We start from the raw sequence: 21,670 nt of genomic DNA, 5'->3' as shown, positions 1-21,670 counted from the left end.
TTCAAAAAATTTACTTAACATTAATTTTATTATTTGAGTATTTGTAACATTAAGTCTTCCACATATTAAAAGATATAATAAATTGATTCTCAATGTTTAGTAACTAATGTAAGGATTATTCTAAAGTTGCTTTTAATATTTTAAGAACTTACTAATTTCAGATTATAAATGTTTTAAAGATTAAAATTAATTTCATGTGAATTTTTAAAATATTAAATAAGTAGTTTTGTTTTTTTGGATAAATACCAAATTTAGTCATTAAATTTGTAAATCCTGATATTTGGATCCTGAATTGAAAAAAATAATGTTTTGTCCTTTAATTTTGTAAAAAGTCTATTTCTCCTATTAACATATAATGACAAGTCTACCTGATATCATTGCACTGTTTTGACAGTGATTAATTTACTGAGTGTGATATTGATTCGGATGGACCAAGTTATCATATAAAATTTCAATGATCCAATTTGTCAGCCAATACGATTCTGTTTCAGGTCAAAGTCAGAACATGGTGCTCGTATATCTGTCATCCTACAGAATGCCGATGACTTTCTTCGTTGTGTTTTTGGGTGGTCTACTTACTCAAGCTCAGGATCAATCAGGTTTGATAAAGCAAAACATCAACTTCATTATATCATTTTTTTTATCCGTTGAGAACTTCATTAATTATATCTTTAATAGTTTAATTTAGCTGAAGCTTGCATTTTTATTTTTTAGGATTTATCAGCATAGATTGCGGAGCTCCTGCAGATATCCACTATGTTGAGAAGAAAACAGGCATAAATTACATTTCAGATGCCAATTTCGTAAATACGGATGTAAGTAAAGAAATAATGACTGGATTGAAAAGTTCCTATCGAGAACCGATGTGGAATGTGAGAAGCTTCCCAGAAGGAACAAGAAACTGCTACAAAATAAATATCTCAAGAGGTTCATTGTATCATTACTTGTACGTATTGTATTATTACTTGTAACCAGTAAACTTGGTTAGGTCTCATCACAAAGGTATTTATTATTGCAGAAACTCTTACGGAGTAGTTGAGGAATTTATGATTATATACCAGTCTGTACAAGGAGGTGGTCTATGAGACCACATGTTGATGTTTAACTGGAGTGCATTGAATTCGTGGGGTAGAGACATTTCACATGTATCAATGAGCATAATAGTTTATCGTCAATGGAAAAACAAAAGTCTAGGTAAAAATCTGTACGTAAATTATATTAAGTCACCAATAAATCTGCATGTTATACATATTTTTACGAGATACCTTATGCACGGGTGATTATAGACTCCCTCTGATTAATATTTGCAATACCGAGTTCATGTTTAACTAAGTTTTTGAAAGGAATGGAAGTGAATAAAATACAAAAAAGAAGAGTTTCTTTTTTTTTTTTTTCCTGATGACCACAGAGTATTTTCACAACCGAAAACTATGAAACTAATTTCTTAAGATTCCACTAGTGTTATTCTGTATTTACATATATAGTCAGGGATCGAACTCCCTTATATATATATGTTTAAAGGAATCAAACTGTTTATTAGTTGTGTTACATCTTATAGGTAAAAAAGAAGAGTTACAACTGAAAGTTTCAGTAAATGTATCTAATTATTTAATTAGTCGATTCGGTTGCATTAATATTTTAGATTTAAATCAATTGCTTGAGATGCAAAATTGCCCTTGGATCCTTAATTAATTACTATAGTAAACAATCAAGAAGGGTGAGAAATTAGATTGAATTTTAAAAAATAATAAGTAAATTTAGATGCATTACCGGTTGATGCAATCCAAATCATCCTATTTGTGAACAAGTTGACTGGGTTTTATAAAAAAAATTCAAAAAATAAATCCAGTCCCCAATCCTTTTAAATTTGATTAGTAGTCACCATACTGGGACGACATATAATTTTCACAATATTAGTTTGTCCTGCACAGTTAGCACAAATTGTTAGATCGAGTATTGACCGAGTCAGCATGTAAAAATATGGTTTATATAAGCATGAAAAGATAAGGTCCCTGCATAACTCGCTCTCGAGAAGAAAACATTAGACACTTTCAGGCTTCAGCTCCATGTAGAAATTAAGGAGAAGATCTGGAGCTGGGAATTAAAGACGCCACCAAGAAAAAGCTGAGCCCGAATCCATCGCAGCAATAACACTTGCCTACAAGGAGGACCGCACGGTGGGTTTACTCTAAACAAGTGGGTTCAGGATATATTTTAATTATTGCTAGCTATGGGTTTGATTTTAATTTATATATCATTTGGAAGCAGATTAGATTAGACTCTTTTTGTAAAATAAATAAATAAATTAGACTCTTTTTGTCTTCTAGCTTGTTTGATTTCTATTATAGACTTTTTGTCTACTTATTTAACTTCATGCTACCCCTAATTAAATAGTATAGCCCAAAACTGCATGTAGTTAATCTGGTCTCTTTCTTTCCTTAATTAGATCTCTTTATGGACTAGGTCTTATACTGATATAAGCCTCAGTTTGATAGACGTTTTTTAACAGTAAAAGGAAAATAACAAGAAGATATGAGACATCAAATTAGTGTTATTAAACTAGAAGGTACCAATGAGTTTAATCCAGGTAACATAATTGATCAGTTAAGCTTAACATATCCAAAAGCTGTTAGTTCATTCTGCAATCGGTAATTAATTAAGGACCGAATTTACTTTTTGAATCATGTAAATTAAAAATTGTTTAAAGTTAAGAATAAGAATGGAATGCGGATGAGCAGTATTTTGCTTTAAATTCACATGTTGGTTTTTCTTTACATAAGATTTAAATGATAAAGAATATTATGTTGAGTTTGATAGTTATTTTAATTCAATATATTGACGTAAGTTTAAAGTATATACTCTGATTAAATACTTTGTGAAAATAGGTAAGAATAATTTGTTTCATTAATCTTGCATGTTTCATTTTTTTCCCTATATTTGTTAATGTGATTATCATAATAAGAATCATATACAATAAAAGTAACTCTTCTATATATTAAAAGATATTATTAAAATTTACTTGGCACTCATTTGTTCATCTAAATATTTGTAGTATTAAGTAAGTCTTCTAAATATTAAAAATGATTCTTGTTATTGTTTAGTTACGTCAATATATTGAATTAACATGTGAGTAACTAAAAAATTTGTTAACTGTACGATTGTTTTTTTTTTAAAAAAAAAAAAATAGTTTTCATTTTACATGAATTTTTTATCATCAGAAAAACAAATCATGCATCAATAACTTACATGGATTTGTTTTTCATTTTCTTTTAATTATTTCCTATGTTCCGCCATCGTGGTTGATACATTCTTGATTAATTTATATTTGAACTTACGTTGATTTATCAGTGAATTTAGTATTATTTTAATTTTGATGCAGGTGCATAATTGCATATACTTGAATGACAACCCAGGAACGTTGACAGGAATCTCTAAGCAAATGGATGTTCTGACAAGGCTGCAAGAATGAATGAATTCTAACAAGATTTTCATAAACATGGAATATGGGAATAAAAAAAAATTAAAATTACCTCCATGTTGACACATTGACTGCATCGCCAACAAAACACAATTCAAAATGGCGCTCGTATATCTGTCATCCTACATGATGTCGATGACTTTCTCAATTGCTTTTCTAGGTGGTCTACTTATCCTAGCTCAGGATCAATCAGGTTTGATAAATTTAAAGCAAGACATGAACTTCATTAATTATATAATTTTTTCGGGTCTAACAACTTGGTTATTTAGTTAATTAATTAGCCGAAGCCTGCATTTTTATATATGTTTTAGGATTTATCAGCATAGATTGTGGAGCTCCTGCAGATATCAACTATACTGAGCCAAAAACAGGCATAAATTACACATCAGATGCCAATTTCGTAAATACGGGTGTAAGTGGGACAGTAGAAACTGAAATCATCAGCAGTGGCTATCAACGACAGATGATGAATGTGAGAAGCTTCCCGGAAGGAAAAAGGAACTGCTACAAAATAAACATCACAAGAGGTTCTACTTATCTCATCCGGACTAATTTTTTGTATGGAAATTATGATGGGCTTAATAAGGCACCGCAGTTTGATATTCATCTTGGGGCTAACCGGTGGTATACAGTGACTATATCCAATGCATCCACTCCCCAAGTCAATGAGATCATATATGTACCTTCACTGGATTACCTACAAATCTGTCTGGTCGACACAGACCATGGGACACCATTTATATCAGCTATAGAATTGAGGACTTTGAAAAATGATACATACGTCACTCAATTTGGATCCTTGGAATATTACAACCGGTGGGATTTAGGTTCAAACAACAGCTACAGGTGACCTCTTACTTTTGGTTTAAGAGATTGTTTCTATTGGACTTATTTTGATTTTCTCACAGGTACAATCATGATGTTTATGATCGTTTCTGGTATATCTATGGTGACAACAAGGATTGGAAACAATTAAGAGCTTCTATTCCTGCCGATTCCTTAAACCAGAACGATTACAAACCGCCAGAGATTATCTTGAGTACCGCAGTTACACCAGTAAATGCTTCTGCTCCATTGGTAATAAGCTGGGAGCCACCAGATCAAACTGAGCTATACTATGTGTACATGCACTTCACTGAGATTCAAGTGTTAGCTAAGAATCAAACAAGAGAATTCAACATTGCCCAGAATGGAAAGCCATGGTATCAAAATATGTCTCCGCCATACCAGAATGTCACCACAATATATAGCAGGTTAGGCACCAGTGGAAAAAAAATTGAATATTCACTTGAGAAAACAAAGGATTCAAGCCTACCTCCCATCATAAATGCCATTGAAATTTACAGAGTAATAAACTTCCAGCAATCAGATACACACCAAGGAGATGGTATGCTAAGAAAAATATATGATTTCTCATGTCTCAAATCCATTTCTCCAGTTTACTCTTTACAGTACTATAATATAACTTAAGTGATCTAAACTACTTTTTACAATTTTTTTTTTTTATTTTCATTTCACAAAATAAAGTTGACGCGATTGCAACCATCAAGTCAGTTTATGGGATGACAAGAGATTGGCAAGGTGATCCATGCTCCCCTGTAGCCTACTTGTGGAATGGTTTGAATTGTACTTACCGCGGAAATGAGAACCCGAGAATCACAACTTTGTAAGTCATGCTTCTCAAATCAATATTATAGCTTCATATATAAAACTGGAATGATATCATGTATGGCTATTGGTTTTACAAAACAGGAATTTATCTTCAAGCGAATTGTCAGGAATGATAGATCCTTCCATTTCATATCTCACCATGTTGGAGAAGTTGTGAGTTTATTGATTTCACCTAGTCCAATATATGACTAGATCAGAAAAATCTCTTGTTTTAATTAATTTTGTACTTTCTGTTGTGTTGTGTCAAGATGTTTTCGGTACATGTGACTTGATTTAAACATACTTGAAGTGACAAATTATTATTTGATTTTCAGGGATTTATCAAACAATAACTTAAATGGTGAAGTTCCTGATTTTCTATCTAGATTACAGCACTTGAAGATCATGTAAGTTACTTCATTAGTTACTAGAACAACTGTGTGATCCTCTGGATTAGAAGAAATAAAAGGATATTATATCACGTTCACCTATTTTGGCAGAAATTTAGATAACAACAACCTCACGGGTTCAATTCCATCAGAACTAGTTAAAAAATCTAAGGAAGGTTTCCTATCACTAAGGTATGAATCTTATTGAAAATTCTCATTCATAATATTTTTTTTTGTACAGTCTCATATATTCATATAATATGGCTATTTGTGGAGATGAATATCAATTAGTAATATTTCAGTTCAGTCTTTAACTCAAATCTTTTTCTCTAGTCCAATAGGTTTGAAGTAATCTTTTAACCATACTTGTTATTTTGTTTTTACTCCATCGTATCATGTATCACATCAAATTATGCCTCACTCTCCTCTGTGTAGACCTTCTCGCCTATAATAAATAACAACAAGAATTGAAAATGGAATTCTTCAAGTTAATTAGTTCTCATGTTAAATATTGGTGTCACTCATGCTATTTCCGTGGACAGTTGATGTACTGAACATCGAACAAGCAAACTGCAATGAAGTATCTACTGAAATTATTGATGACTGTTAACATTTACTGAGGGTAAAAACCTGAATCTTCCTTGATTTCAATTTCCATGCTAGTGTGGGCCAAAATCTGTATCTATGTGAATCTGGTCAATGCAACGAGAAGAAAAAGAAAAAGAACATTGTTACTCCCTTGTTAGCGTCAGTTAGTGGGGTTTTGATCCTTGTGGTGGCTGTGGCAGCTATATCGTGGACTCTTAAAAAGAGAAAGCCGAAAGGTGATACTACAATAATTAAAAATTCACAATTTTAATTGAAACTTTGCTAAACAAATTCAATCATGACCTGTTGATTAATGTTCAAAACTGTTGTATGATACTAAAGTGCTTTGAGTGTAGAAAAGAATCAAAGTGAGATGTCAGCTCAATGCACAGAACAAGATGATTCATTACATCAATTCAAAAAACAAATATACTCACACTCTGATGTCCTTAGAATCACGAACAATTTCAATACAATTGTTGGTAAAGGTGGGTTCGGAACAGTTTATCTGGGTTATATCGATGGCACTCCAGTTGCAGTGAAAATGCTTTCTACCTCTTCAGTTCATGGTTATCAACAATTTCAGGCAGAAGTAAGTTATTTATCGTTTTACACTAGGTTTCTGAGGTCAATAATAACAATATATGGTTAAACATGGCTGTTGTTTTGATTTCCAGGTTAAACTTCTAATGAGAGTTCATCATGCAAATCTCACCTCCCTTGTTGGTTATTGTAATGAAGGAGACAATAAGGGTCTCATATATGAGTACATGGCTAATGGAAACTTACATGAACATCTGTCTGGTTAGTTCCCAAATGAATTCAATTTCTTGTTAAAAAATTTGTGCAAATCAATTTACAAACTAGTTTTATATTTTGAAACTTTGGATACAGAAATATTCTAGTCGATCAAAAATTGAAAATCAAAATCACATATAAACAATCATTGCATAGAAAGTTACAGAACTTGTTCCTGCAGGTAAACACATCAAATCAAAATTCCTGACCTGGGAAGACAGACTTCGTATAGCAGTGGATGCAGCCTTAGGTGAGGAAGTAAACTTAAAATTATGTGTTTTGTTAACTCCCCTTTTTTCCTCTCAAATTCTCAATATGTTTTCAATAAATCAAATATCAGGATTGGAGTACCTTCAAACTGGTTGCAAGCCTCCTATAATCCACAGAGACGTAAAATCTACAAACATCTTGTTGGATGAAAAGTTACAAGCAAAGTTATCTGATTTTGGTCTATCCAAAATTATCCCAATTGATGGGGGAACTCATGTGTCAACTGTTGTTGCTGGTACTCCAGGTTATCTAGATCCTGAGTAAGCACTTAAATTATTGTTCTATCCATCATTTTCCCGGAAATTATAGTGATTGTTTATATGTGGATATTTGAAATTTGAATTATTATCACCACAAACTCTTGCAAAAAATAAATGGGGTTACTTAATTTGTCTTGCAGGTACTACATATCCAATAGATTAACACAGAAAAGTGACATTTATGGCTTTGGAGTTGTTCTTCTAGAAATAATCACTTGTCAACCAGTAATAGCATGGAATGAAGAAAGGACTCACATAATTCAATGGGTTAGATCCCTGATTGGGATAGGGGATATCAAGGGCATTGTTGACTCAAGGTTAGAAGGAGATTTTGACATTAACTCAGCTTGGAAAGCCGTAGAAATAGCAATGGCGTGTGTTTCCTTAAATCCCAGTGAAAGGCCAATCATGAGGGTAATAGTGACTGAACTAAAGGAAACTTTAGCAACCGAATTAGCTCGAACTAAACACAACAGTGCTGATTCAATAAATTCAATCGAACCGGTCACCATGAATCTGGACACTGAATTCACTCCACTGGCTAGATAAAAGATAAGAATAACAAAATAATCTTGTAATAAATAATGTGTTCAAAGATGGAGATGAACTAGGTAAGAGGTCTTCCTCTTGTGCAATTCCAGAATGAGATCAAGTCACGTAAGAGGAATTGATGTTACATAATAAGAAGTTGGTATATGCTCTTACTTTTGAACAGTGATACTTGTATAACTGGTACACTTGCACTCCGTTTGAATCTGTGTTTGAGAGTGGTGAATGTAGTGTAGTGTGCAAAGTTGCAAAGAGAATAAGAGTAAATAACAAGAAATGAAAATCAGTTTTTGTTTTTCCTTGGATAAATGTACAAAAATAAACTACTCGGGTCTCTATAAAAAAAAATAATTTCACACTAATTAAAAAAATAAGTTAACATAATTTAATTTGTTAGTCTCACTGAAAAAATAAGTTATCATTATAAGTTTTCTTTTATTAGAAGTTGATATTAAGAATATAAATTGATCATTGGAAATAAAATATCAATTAAATGAAAAATATTATAGAGATAATCTTATTAAATTAATAAAATTTGTTGAAATTTACTTATATTTGAAATAAAAGTTCATATGAATTTTTTGTTCCTTATATTTGAGATTGAAAGGAGTATTTTTCTTTGCCCTAGAAATTGATGAATGAACGCAATTTCATAATTTAAAAAATAGTGTTTAATTTTTATTTTTACCTCTTGACTGCTTTGGCTTTAAATTATATATATAATGCTCATAATAACCAATAAATCGTTAATTTGTCTAAATAGTACTAGATTCATTTCTTTTAAATAATGTCTCAATATTCCACATTTGTAAAAAAAATGAGATTAAAATATGTCATGGTTTTAAAAAAATAATTATACTAATTTCTTAAAGATGTAGAATTAATAAGCCTTCCATCATTCTAACACATAAAGATTCATGACACATATACATAGACATTTTCTAATTAATTTAATATTTGTTAATATGCATCCATTGATATATCTTGAATTAATCTTTATTTCCATTTACAATATTAATTGACCAGTGAATGTAGTGTAATTTTAATAAAGCACGCAAGTGCATCAGTGACAAGGTCATGAAAATGACAGGAATTACTAAGTAAGCAAGTGGAGGTTCCTACTGTCCTGCAATGAAGAAAGAATAATTAGGCTAAAATGGAAGGGGACACAAAATTAAAGAAATAAAAAAACTGGTTATGCTTAACTTCCATTTTGAGATTGACCAAGAGATCGGCAAAACACAATTCCTTTCGAAAGTCACAACAGGAAAATCTCATATTTGTCTTCCTATTTAAAGCAGAAGGTGATGAGAAATGGGAATGCCAATGAGTTTCCTAGTTGTCTTTCTAGGAGGTCTAGTTCTGATTCAAGCTCATGACCAATCAGGTTTGATAACAAAACATGAACTTCATTATATCATTATTTAGTAAAAGTTTAGCTAAATTATAATTATAATATATATATATATATATATATATATATATATATATATATTTGTTCTATGCAATATAAGCCTAAAATACTAGTTAAATAAATCTAGTTGTTACAACCCCTTAAAATTTTCGACTGCACTGTGTCTTAAAGTATATGGTGTAAAAGAATTAAAATTTTGTTACAATATTTGAGTAATAGGTTGACATTGAATATGAATTTTTTTAAAAGATTATAATTTGTCAGTAAACTCTTTGAACAAAATAAAATAATACCACTAAGTACCGCAAAGTTATACTGTACCCATATATATATACTAATAAAACTCAAAAAAATATTCCTAAATACTTGTTAGCGATCAATTTTCTTTTATTCAACGATGCATAGATAATTAAGTTGATACGAATCGAAAATGAAACTTGTTAGTAACATGCTTTAAAGCGAGTTTGAGTTTATCACATTTGTCATTAAGATGTTATTTACATGAAGGTGTTTGAAAATCGGGATTACTTCCTGTCGATAATTCAAATGAATTTTTAAAATTGCCTTAGTTTAAAGATTGTAAAAGAAAAAAAATCCAACCATTTAAAAAAAAATACATAATTCAAAGATAAGATATTAACGTTTAATAAAAAGAAGGATCAGATTTCAAAAGTCGCATGCTAATTAAGATTATTAAGTTTTAGAAGTTTATGGGTTTAGCAAATCAGACCACTTAAAATTAAGATTATTAAATTAAAAAGATAATATAATTAAGTTAAATATATGTGATATGGGCCAAAATGAGAAACTAACAAATTCTGACGTTCAGAAATTGAATTGAGTTGCATGCTTTGTCTTGTAGTTACTGCATATCCAATAGATTAGCAGAGAAGACTGATCCTTATGGGCCAATTGACCAACTGTGTGTAATTTTTTTTCTTAATTATTAATTTAGGGGTTGATTTTGAATTATTATTCATTGTAGGTAAGTCTAACATATATTAAAATTTCCGAATTAAAAGTCGTAATCAATGTTATATTTTTTATTTTTTTAAAACTGAAATTGTAAATTTTTTTTATGACTTCATTTATTTTGTTTTTAATTTATGACTTCTAAGTCATAATTTTTTTTAACGACTTTAAAGTTGTTGTTTGCTTTCTTTTAGAAGTCGTTAATTTTGTTTAAGACTTCTATTTTTTTTATTGTCTTACGTTTATTTCTTAAAAAAATTGTAAATAATTTTATAATTTAATTATTTAATAAATAATTTTTTTACTTTTAAGTTTTATTTAATATTTTGTATATATTTTTATATGATTTTATTTAATATTTTATAATTTTTTTAGTATTGTTTTATATTTAATATATTTTTCATATTCACTTAAAAATTTTGTATGTTATTTCATCTAATATATTTTGTATATTTAATGTTTTTCATATTATCTATATTTTTTTATATTTTTTTATTTAAAAAATATTACCGTTAAATCCTAATAAATTAACACATTATATTTAATTAATAAATAATTTAAAAAACTATTTTTTTCTTTAATTCAATTATTCTAGTCAAAATCTTAATTCTATCATAAAGCTTAAATTTATTATTAGATTATTTAATTATATTTAATATTTATTTTTAACTAGTGCTTTAAAAATTAAATATCTCAAATTAAAATATAATAAATAACGTGTTAATATTTATTCCCATATAATATTAATTATTAAAAATTATCAAATTGAATTAATTTGAATGATTACATCCACGTATATCTCTTTAATTGCAAAAGGAGATATGAAGATCATTGTGGACTAAGGTTAAGAGGAGATTTTGACATTAACTCAGCTTGGAAAGTGGTAAAGATAGCAATGGCTTGTCTTTCTCCAAAGCCCAACGAAAGGCCAGTCATGAATATGATTGTAACTGAACTAAAGGACACTTTAGAAACCGAATTAGCTCGATCTAAACACATTAATTGATGCCGATCTAACAAGAGATTCATCAGCTGAACCAGTCTCCATGAATCTAACAAGAGATTCAGCTGAACCAATCTCCATGAATCTGGACGCCGAGATAAACGATAAGAAGAAGAAAAAAAATGTTAAGTAATAAATAATTACTTAAACTGTGTTCAAATTAAAGATGTATATAAGTTAGGTAAGTGGTCTTCCTCTTTTCGGGATCAAGTGAAATGATGTTTCATAAGATGTTGGTCAGTAATGAACATTATTCCTTACTGGCCCAAGACTATGAAACATGTGCTTCTCACATGTCTTCGGTGAGTTACCAACAGCTTTATATATTGGGTGTGATCTCATGCTCGGAGGAATGGTGATAGACGCTGATAACACCATCTTCTAATTAAGTGACATTTGTCCTGAGAGATTAAAAGCACTAGTTTTAAAAAACTCAGAGATTAAAATATTCAAGGATGAAATACAGAAACTAAGACCAAGAATTTTATAAAATACGAAAACTAAAAACATATTTTTTCGTAAATTAATTTATTGACTAAAATATTAATATGATGAGACATCGATGCTAGCGTTTTTTTTTTCTCTCATTTAAATTGTTTTTCTATAGTTGGGATTAACAACCTGAGGACTTGGTAAGCGAATAACGATGACAATTATATATTCTTAATTTGAAATGAATGTGATAGATCTAATTTGAATTGTTTTAAATTTCATCCTCACAAAATATATAAAAATAAATAAAATCATCCTCGCACAGAATATTTTGATTATCCACTTTCCTTTTTATATTTTTTTAAACCCCGGTATTCCCCAGTCAGGCGCCATTCCGCTTCAAGGACTAATTTTTACAGTATAAAGTAAATGACATAAAAGGATTACAATTTTATTACACTATTTGAATAATTCGTTGGTAACGAATACAAGTTTTATAACTTTTCAAAGAATTAATATGGTGACGATTGATTAATTAGATTTAAATAAACTAATTTGTTGACTAAAATCTTGAAAGATTATTATTATGAGGCATATACCTTTTCAAAGGGTTTAGTTTTCTATCTTTGATATATAATTTGGGATTAAAATCCTTAAGACTTGGTAAGCAGCGAATATGACTATGATTTTTACATGTTCCAAAAATCTGTAATGAATGTGAAAGTTCTGATTGGATTTTTTATATATCATTCTAAGACGATAAATGTTTTCTTTTTTTTACCATAGTATTGATATAAAATAATTTTCCTCACAGATTTCAAGCACACAAATTTAAATCCGTCAGAGATTTTAATTTAAATCCTGAACTATTTAATTAAAGGATATAAATTATTATCATTGTTAGTTTTTATATATATATATATATATATATATATATATATATATATATATATATATATATAATTCAAGATGAGCGGAGACTGTTCCTTTTTCCCACTTAGTCAAATTTACCTACATCAAGATTCTTATATTTTTATAAAAATTAATTTAGTTCTTAAACGAAAAAATATGTTAATTTAGTCGTTCCTAATTTTGTAAACTATGATAATTTTTTAAAAAAGAAAGACTAAATCTACATTTTTTTAGATTTAAAGACATTTTATACAAAAAATGAAACTTTGATCACATTTGATTAAAAATATAAAGACTTATTCAAACTTCAAATTTTGTATTATTTTTTGAGTAAAATATGTTTATTATTTGATATATCTTGATAAAATTATTTTTCGTTTGTGAGTGAATACATACTTATTAGAGTTATAGAAGGTAATTTGATAATAAATGAGCTCATAAGTTATATTTATTTAGTAATAACTTATTAGTTCACAATAATTTATATTTTTGTAATTATTTAAATTTAATATATGATAGGTCATCAGTAGTTACTCTGTCCAGCACGCCAACGCTGAAATTGGAGGTTGATTCGGACTTTGGTGAGTGGAAGAAAAAACATGTGCATTTACTTTGGAATTGAGTCGTGTTATGAATATTGCAATGTGCGATTTTGGGTGTTTGGTGACCTAGGATTTGAAGGTGTGAAAGAGAAAGGGAGGAGATTTTTTTTTCGTGATTTTAATTTTTAAAATAATATAAAATGTTGATAATTTTTAGTCATCATTATTTTAAAATTAAAAAATTAACAAAACATTAATATTTTTAACAAAAAATTAGAAAAAAAATCAAATTAAAATATTTTTAAAAATATAAAAAATCAAAATAAGACATTTTAAATTCAATGTACCAGAACAAAATAATAATATAACATAATACACCAAAATAAACACTTATTTAATATGAATATATATATATATATATATATTCATATTAAATAAAAGCTAGTTACTACAATCCCATGACATTTTCCACTGCACCGTGTCTTAAGATCAACTAGAAAATTAGAAAGTGTCTTATTTTTTAATTTTATTACTAAATACAAAATTAAGCACAGTTATACCTTTAAAAAATTTGACAGGCATGCATGAAAAAATAATTGACATGGTCGCATGTAGTTTATTATATAACATGAGTAACATTCAATATATATATAATTAGACCGAATGGGAACAGTGGAGTAGTTAAACAATGCAATGTCATCAACTGCCAATGCTAAAATTTTGTTAAGCGACGACATTGGATATGTCTTAAACATTTACAATGATTGTTTAAATGTTTATTTATTTTAAATTTATGGACTTTATAATTCATCTTAGATTTAATTATTTTGCATAAAAATTTGCTCTAATGTCAAGGCTATTAAAATTAATTTTTAATTTAATGTTGAGTCCTATGATATTACTTTTGAAAAATACATTATTTATAATATAAATTTAGTTAAACAACAATTATATAAGAAACTAGATGTCATTTATATATTCTGATAGGAAAAAAAGTGAAACAAAATTAGTTGAAATTAAACAACTTATATAAGAACCAATGCTCTTACTATGCCCAAGTTAAATTTTGTTACCATTTGAGATTGTACTCCTAACTAGTTTGGCTTACCATTTCAGATTATTACCTCTTTTTTATCAGGCCATTTTGTTACAGTGCCGTTCTACATGTCTTTCGAGAAATTGTTGCTAATGAGACTGTTCAATACTTCGACATTTCATTTTCAACACGGAACAAAATTTTCAGAAATTTTGTAATTAGAAATAAATTAAAAAGAATCTTAATTGTTAGCATTAGGAATCCTATCAACTTATCAATTTTAAGAGACTGGTCGAAAGTGATTTGGTTCGTGAAATTTAATACAGTACAATTTAGCAACACAATGCATGCATACTTAGAAATAGTAAGCTACTCCTCATTTTATAGGTTGTATAATTTGTACCCATGAATTTGCAGGGCGAGACAACTTGCAAAGTGCCACATGTATAATGGGCAATGACACGAGGATCGTGAAATCCTGTCTTGGCATTAGTAGTCTTACCTCAGCAAATGGGATTATTATAAGAGCTATTGACCAGGCCAGTCAAGGGTTCATCCTGAAACACCAGCAGGTTTTCAAAAGCCTTGAATTGAATATTTCAAACATATATAAAGATTCATATCACATACATCATACATAGATATTTTATTATTAATTTAATATTTGATTAAGATGCATCTATTGGTATGTTTTTAATTAATTTTTATTTCTGTTTGCATTGTTGACGACCGGTGAATGCAGTAGTATTATTTTTGTGATGCAAGTGATCGATGAATATGACAGGAATTTCTAAGTAAGCAAGTGGATGTTCATACAAAAACAATGGTTAGAGTTATCTTCATTTTGAAAATTAACCACGTCGTAAGAACACAAATCCTTTTGTAGTATAAGTCGGAACAGACAATATCGTATTTATCATGTTCTACTTCAAAGGCAGAGAAGGTGATTAGAAATGGGAATGTCGAGGAGTTTCCTTGTTGGTTTTATAGGAGGTCTAGTTCTTGCAGTTCTGATTCAAGCTCAAGACCAATCAGGTTTGATAACAAATTAAAACATGAACTTCGTTATATCATTATTATCTAATAAAAGTTTAGCTGAAGCCTAAAGTCCCATGCATGTATATCCATTTTTATGTTTTAGGATTCATCAGCATAGATTGCGGAGCTCCTGCAGGTGTGTTTTTTTTTTAATCAACGAATGTTAATTGTTAATTTTTTTGTTAGCGAGAGAATTCAAATCCGTGCTCCTTTCCCTTTTTCACTAGATCAACCTTTTATATATCCTGCAGGTGTGAGCTATACTGAGTTGACCAGGACAGGCATAAATTATATTTCAGATGCAAATTTCATTGATACTGGTGTGAGTAGGAAAATAGTATCTGAACTCAAAAGTGTCTATCAACAACAGCTGTGGGATGTCAGAAGTTTTCCAGAAGGAAAAAGGAACTGCTACAAAATAAGCATCACAAGAGGTTCTACTTATCTCATCCGGACTAGTTTTTTGTATGGAAATTATGATGGGCTTAATACGGAACCGCAGTTTGATATTCATCTCGGGGCTAACCGGTGGGCTACAGTGATTATTTACAATGCAACCATTTACTATGCCAAGGAGATCATACATGTACCTTCACAGGATTATGTACAAATCTGTCTGGTTAACACTGGTCATGGGATACCATTTATATCAGCTATAGAATTGAGGACTTTGAAAAATGATACATACGTCACCCAATTTGGATCACTGGAAACTTACAACGATTACGAGCGGTGCGATTTAGGTTCAAACACAGGAGGCTACAGGTGAAGTCATACTTTTGGATTAAATCTTTAATTTGCAAAACAAAAAATTGATTGATTCCAGTGGACTTATTTATTTTTATTTTTTCAGGTACAAGGATGATGTTTATGATCGTTTCTGGAATACTTGTGATTTTGACGAAGATTGGACACCAGTGCTAAATGCTTCGATTCCAGCTGATTCTTTAGAGCAGAACGATTACGAACCCCCAGCTATTGTCCTGAGCACCGCAGTTACACCAGCAAATGTTAGTGTTCCGTTGGTAATAAAATGGGTGCCACAAGATCCAACTGACCAATTCTATGTTTACATGCACTTCTTGGAGATTCAAGTGTTAGCAACGAACCAGACCAGACAATTCAGCATCACAGAAAATGGAAAGACATGGTTTCAAAACTTTTCTCCAGCGAACCTGGTTGTCGGCACTATATATAGCACGAAAGCCGTCAGCGGGAAACAAATCAAATATTCACTTGAGATGACAAAGAATTCAACCCTGCCTCCCATCATCAGTGCCATTGAAATTTACAGAGTAATAGACTTCCAGCAATCAGATACATTCCAAGGAGATGGTAAGCCACAGGAAAATATGATTTCTCATTTTTAAATCCATTTCTTTGGTTTACACTAATATATACATGATCTTAACTACCTTTTACGTTTTTTTTTTTTTTTTCATGAAAAAAAAAATAGTTGATGCCATTACAGCCATCAAGTCAGTTTATGGGGTGACAAGAGATTGGCAAGGTGATCCATGCGCCCCTATAGACTACTTGTGGGATGGTCTGAATTGTACTTATCCCGGAAATGACTCCCCAAGAATCACAACTTTGTAAGTCGTGTTTAACAATTTAATATCATAACTTTATAAAACTGAAATAATAACATATATAAAAAGCTTAAATATATTTTTGTCCTTTTGATAAGTATTTATTGTAATGAATTTTTGTTTTACACTAAATTCTTAATAAAACAATATTTTTATTTATTTATCCTTAATATTTTGTTTTAATTTTTGATAAATTAACAGATTATTTGTTCTCTAATAAATTAGTAAATTTTATTTTAACTCAAACTAATAATAAATGAAAAAAATTATTAAGAATTAAATACAAAATTTTATAATTTATTAAGAATTAAAATAAATGTTAAAGATCAAAAATAAAAATTATTATTTTATTAAAAATTTAATGTAAAACATAAATTTATTAAAAAAACATAAAAATCAAATATTTATTAGAAATAAAAACATATTTAACCTATAATAATGACTGGACGTGTAAAACAGGAATTTATCTTCAAGTGGATTTGTGTAAAACATGCAGGAATTTATCTTCGAGTGGATTGTCAGGAAAGATAGACCCTTCAATTTTAAATCTCACCATGCTGGAGAATTTGTGAGTTTATTTTATTTTTCCTGATTCAATAATGATGAGACCTGCAAAAAAAAACCTCTTATTTTAATTTTTTTTTTGTTTTGTATTATGTGTCAACAATCAATATGTCATTTGGTACATGTGTCAAGATTTAAATATATCTAAAAAAACCTCTTATTTTAATTATTTGCTTTCCAGGGATTTATCAAATAATAGCTTAAAGGATGAAGTTCCCGATTTTCTGTCTCAATTACAACACTTGAAGATCCTGTAAGTTACTTGGACTGTTACTTGATGTTTGGAATATGATATTGTTATTTGTTTCACAGGAGAAAAGTTTTTTATACCGAAGAATCAAGATTATTAAAAAAAATATTCTTAAAAATTATGATGTATGATAATATATAAAATATGTTTGCTTAGTTTTAATATGTTTCTTGAAAATAAAATATTATGTAAAATGTCTAATTAATTTTTTTTTTCATTCCAAAAAGTTGAATTCATGTTTTTTTTTTAGAATACTTTATGTAAGAAAGTGAGTTAAAAATGATTTTTGAAAATTATAGTTTCATGACAATCTTTTCTTATTAATTATATATCAAAATGGAAATCATAATTTCTCAATAGATTCTTGAAAAAGTTAAAATTTTGTGTCCACCAAACGCTCTCTTATCGTGTCCGTGTTTTGGCAGGAACTTGGAGAAGAATAACCTCTCCGGTTCAATTCCCTCAACACTAGTTGAAAAATCTAAGGAAGGTTCCCTAGCACTAAGGTATGGATCTTACTGAAAATTCTCAAATTCATGATGATATTTATCTATTTATATACTATATGTAAAAATGGCATGCAAAATTATGAACTCTTATATTGATATTTTAATTTGACAATAATCATTGATTTAATTTAATATATTTTAAAGAGACTTAACATTTATGAATCGTGAAATCAAAATTTTAAATTGACAAGAATCATTGATTTGATCTAATATAATCTAACAATAATATATAAAAAGATTTGTAAAAAAATAATTATTGATCTCATTAATAATGCAGAATTATTATATTTACTCAAATTAAATTTATAACAATTAACTACTTACTAAGAATTTTCCTTTCAATAAAAAAACTAATAATTTTTAAAGGTTACGTTACACACAATTTTATTAATTGTCTCAGATTTAAATAAAAATAATTTTAAAAATGGATTATACTCATATATATTAATTTATTATTTAATTTTTATCTTTAATTATTAATCAAAGGAAGGTTCCCTAGCACCAAGGTATGGATCTTACTAAAAATTCTCAAATTCATAACTAGTTATATTTTAATCACACTATATATTTTTATTATGTTTTTAATTCAACACGGACATGGATTACACCAAATTATACCGCACTCTCTCCTAAGTTGTTTAGTCCCCATATTAAACAACGGCGTCACCTATGCTTTTCCATACGCAGTTGTTGATCCTCTGAATATCTGGATACAATCAAAATGAATTGAAATATCCAATGAAAATATGGATGACTTATAAGGTTTACTGAGTTAAAACATAAATCTTCTGTATTTTTATGCAAGTGTGGGCCAAAATCCATATCTATGTGAATCTGGTCAATGTAACCAGAAGGAAAAAGAAAAAGAAAAGGGAAAGGACGAGAAGAGCATTGTTACACCCGTAGTAGCATCAGTTGGTGGGGCTGTGATCCTTCTGGTGGTCTTAGTAGCTATATTGTGGACCCTGAAAAGGAGAAAATCGAAAGGTGACACTACAATCATAAATATATATATATATATATATATATATATATATATATATATATAAGGTCTAATAAATAATCGAATTTTGGTTTAGATCTCTAATGATTTTTTTTTGTTTGAGACTTAAAATAAAATTCGATCATTTACATCAACCTTGAATAATCCTATTTTTTTATGGATAATTTGCCAAACAAACTCAATTCATAACCTGTTAGTTTTCAAAACTATTGTATATATTTAACAGCTCCGATGGTAGAGAAGGATCAAAGTCAGATCTCATTGCAATACACAGATCAAGATGATTCATTCCTGCAATCCAAAAAACAAATATATTCATACTCTGATGTCCTTAAAATCACCAACAATTTCAATGCAATTCTCGGTAAAGGAGGATTTGGAACAGTTTATCTGGGCTATATTGATGACACTCCAGTTGCAGTGAAAATGCTTTCCCCATCGTCTGTTCATGGTTATCAACAATTTCAAGCAGAGGTAAGTTTTTAATCACTTCAAACTAGGTTTTTGAGCTCAGCAACAAATATATAAAGTTAAAGCATGGTTGTGGTTTTGATTTCCAGGTTAAACTTCTAATGAGAGTTCATCACAAATGTTTAACCTCCCTTGTTGGTTATTGCAATGAAGGAAACGATAAGTGTCTCATATATGAGTACATGGCTAATGGAAACTTACAAGAACATCTCACTGGTTAGTTCCCATATAAAATTAGTTTTTTGTTAAAAGTTTTTTCCACTAAATTTCAAACTATTTTTGTATTCTGAAACCGTGGAATCGTTCATATGGATATTTTCTTATTGGACAATAGTAAGAGTCATATGGCTAACTTTTAGTTTAGTCCACAAAAAACAGGTACAGAAAGTAATAATTATAGAACTTGATTCTGCAGGTAAACGCAGCAAAACAAAATTCTTTACCTGGGAAGAAAGACTTCGTATAGCAGTGGATGCAGCTTTAGGTCAGAAAGTAAACTTCAAAATATGTGCTTTGACAGTTTTGTAAACTCCCATTTTCCCCTCTTAATATGTTAGCCATAAATCTAATGACAGGATTGGAGTATCTGCAAAATGGTTGCAAGCCACCTATAATCCACAGAGACGTAAAATCTACAAACATCTTGTTGAATGAACACTTCCAAGCAAAATTATCTGATTTTGGTCTATCCAAAATTATCCCAACAGACGGGAGCACTCATGTCTCAACCGTTGTTGCTGGTACTCCTGGTTATCTGGACCCTGAGTGAGTACTTCAATAATATTGTTCTATTCCTATCCATCATTTTCTTAAAAAAATATAATGTTTCTATGTGTATGTGTATGTGTATGTGTATGTTTATGTCTACAAATTCTGACATAAAAGATAAATTGAGTTACATTGATTGTCTTGCAGGTACTACGTAACCAATAGATTAACAGAGAAGAGTGATGTTTATAGCTTTGGTGTTCTTCTTTTGGAGATAATCACAAGTCAACCAGTGATAATAAATAATAATCAAGAAAAAACTCACATAAGTCAATGGGTTAGCTCCTTGGTTGTGAAAGGTAATATCAAGGCCATTGTTGACTCAAGGTTAGAAGGAGACTATGATGGTAACTCAGTTTGGAAAGCGGTAGAAATAGCAACAGCATGTGTATCTTCAAATCCCAACACAAGGCCAATCATAAGTGTGATAGTGACTGAACTGAAAGAGTCTTTAGCAATGGAATTAGCTCGAACTAAATATAGTGGTGCTGATTCAAGAGATTTAGTTAAACAGGTCACCATGAATCTGATTACCGAATTTAGTCCTCAGGCCAGGTAAACGCTTCCATGTGCCCCGGTGTTTAGGATTGTTGATTGCAATGGAGTGTGCAAATAGAAGAAAAATAAATAATGAGGAATGAATATTAATGTATAACTATGTATCATTGGTGTTTTTACTTTGCGTTCCGTAACTCTTCATATTTTAAATATATATATATATATATAGTTTGTAACTTCACTTGCACTGAATCCCTTCATAAAAGGAGTTTCATACAATTAAATAGGGTTACGACATTAGTGCTTAAATTTCCTCCCCTCCTAGAAATTTCCAAAATCGCCTATTTGCTTGCCCTCTCACTCACACAACAGTGTAGAAGGAGATAGAGGGGTTGAAGAAATTGTTGGTATTAAGTGATGGAATGAAGATGGTTAGCACTTGCAGGGGTTTCTGCAGACGAGAATGGAATGCTTAAAATAAATGAGCGCATGTGTATCATTAAAAATGTGGGTCTCATATCATTTCATTTCTCTCTCTTTTTTTTCTTTCTCAACACATCAACAGTGGAGAGGTGTCCTTGTCCTCAAGGTGTTGCATCAAAAACACCTTGTTACGTGCTGCGAAAATGATAGCTGGTTTCGAGTTTCGAGTTTTGAGGTTACCAGTATCTCTAGAACAAGAGG

At 29.7% G+C, this 21,670-nt stretch overlaps 2 protein-coding genes across 8 annotated transcripts; both read left to right on the top strand.

Moving 5' to 3' along the window:
* The first annotated feature begins 470 nt into the window (after positions 1 to 470).
* LOC114376686 (putative leucine-rich repeat receptor-like protein kinase At2g19210) lies at positions 471 to 8,281 on the top strand. Of its 7 annotated transcripts, XM_028334920.1 has the most exons (14): positions 1,857 to 2,177; positions 3,380 to 3,671; positions 3,790 to 4,324; positions 4,387 to 4,865; positions 5,006 to 5,144; positions 5,231 to 5,302; positions 5,464 to 5,535; positions 5,629 to 5,709; positions 6,181 to 6,341; positions 6,462 to 6,697; positions 6,783 to 6,909; positions 7,085 to 7,153; positions 7,244 to 7,433; positions 7,574 to 8,281. In XM_028334920.1, exons 2-14 carry the CDS (start codon positions 3,578 to 3,580, stop codon positions 7,980 to 7,982), a joined length of 2,664 nt encoding a protein of 887 aa, XP_028190721.1. In that variant the 5' UTR covers positions 1,857 to 2,177; positions 3,380 to 3,577; the 3' UTR covers positions 7,983 to 8,281. The 7 variants fall into 7 exon arrangements, with proteins under 7 accessions (XP_028190722.1, XP_028190718.1, XP_028190719.1 ...); XM_028334921.1 differs by lacking the exons at positions 1,857 to 2,177; positions 3,380 to 3,671 and adding an exon at positions 471 to 599; XM_028334918.1 differs by having other exon boundaries at positions 1,842 to 2,177; positions 5,231 to 5,299; positions 7,085 to 7,433.
* A 6,791-nt stretch (positions 8,282 to 15,072) lies between these two features.
* Positions 15,073 to 21,233, top strand: LOC114377152 (LRR receptor-like serine/threonine-protein kinase IOS1). The gene is made up of 14 exons (XM_028335559.1): positions 15,073 to 15,328; positions 15,435 to 15,467; positions 15,583 to 16,096; positions 16,185 to 16,666; positions 16,788 to 16,926; positions 17,420 to 17,491; positions 17,669 to 17,740; positions 18,163 to 18,243; positions 19,052 to 19,233; positions 19,476 to 19,723; positions 19,810 to 19,936; positions 20,136 to 20,204; positions 20,296 to 20,485; positions 20,636 to 21,233. Exons 1-14 carry the CDS (start codon positions 15,247 to 15,249, stop codon positions 21,045 to 21,047), a joined length of 2,703 nt encoding a protein of 900 aa, XP_028191360.1. The 5' UTR covers positions 15,073 to 15,246; the 3' UTR covers positions 21,048 to 21,233.
* The last annotated feature ends 437 nt before the right edge of the window (positions 21,234 to 21,670 follow it).

The sequence above is a fragment of the Glycine soja genome, chromosome 11, assembly GCF_004193775.1.
Source record: "Glycine soja cultivar W05 chromosome 11, ASM419377v2, whole genome shotgun sequence".
Classification (NCBI taxonomy): domain Eukaryota; kingdom Viridiplantae; phylum Streptophyta; class Magnoliopsida; order Fabales; family Fabaceae; genus Glycine; species Glycine soja.
The sequence above is the reverse complement of the archived record's forward strand: the minus strand, read 5'-3'. Positions and strand labels throughout refer to the sequence as shown.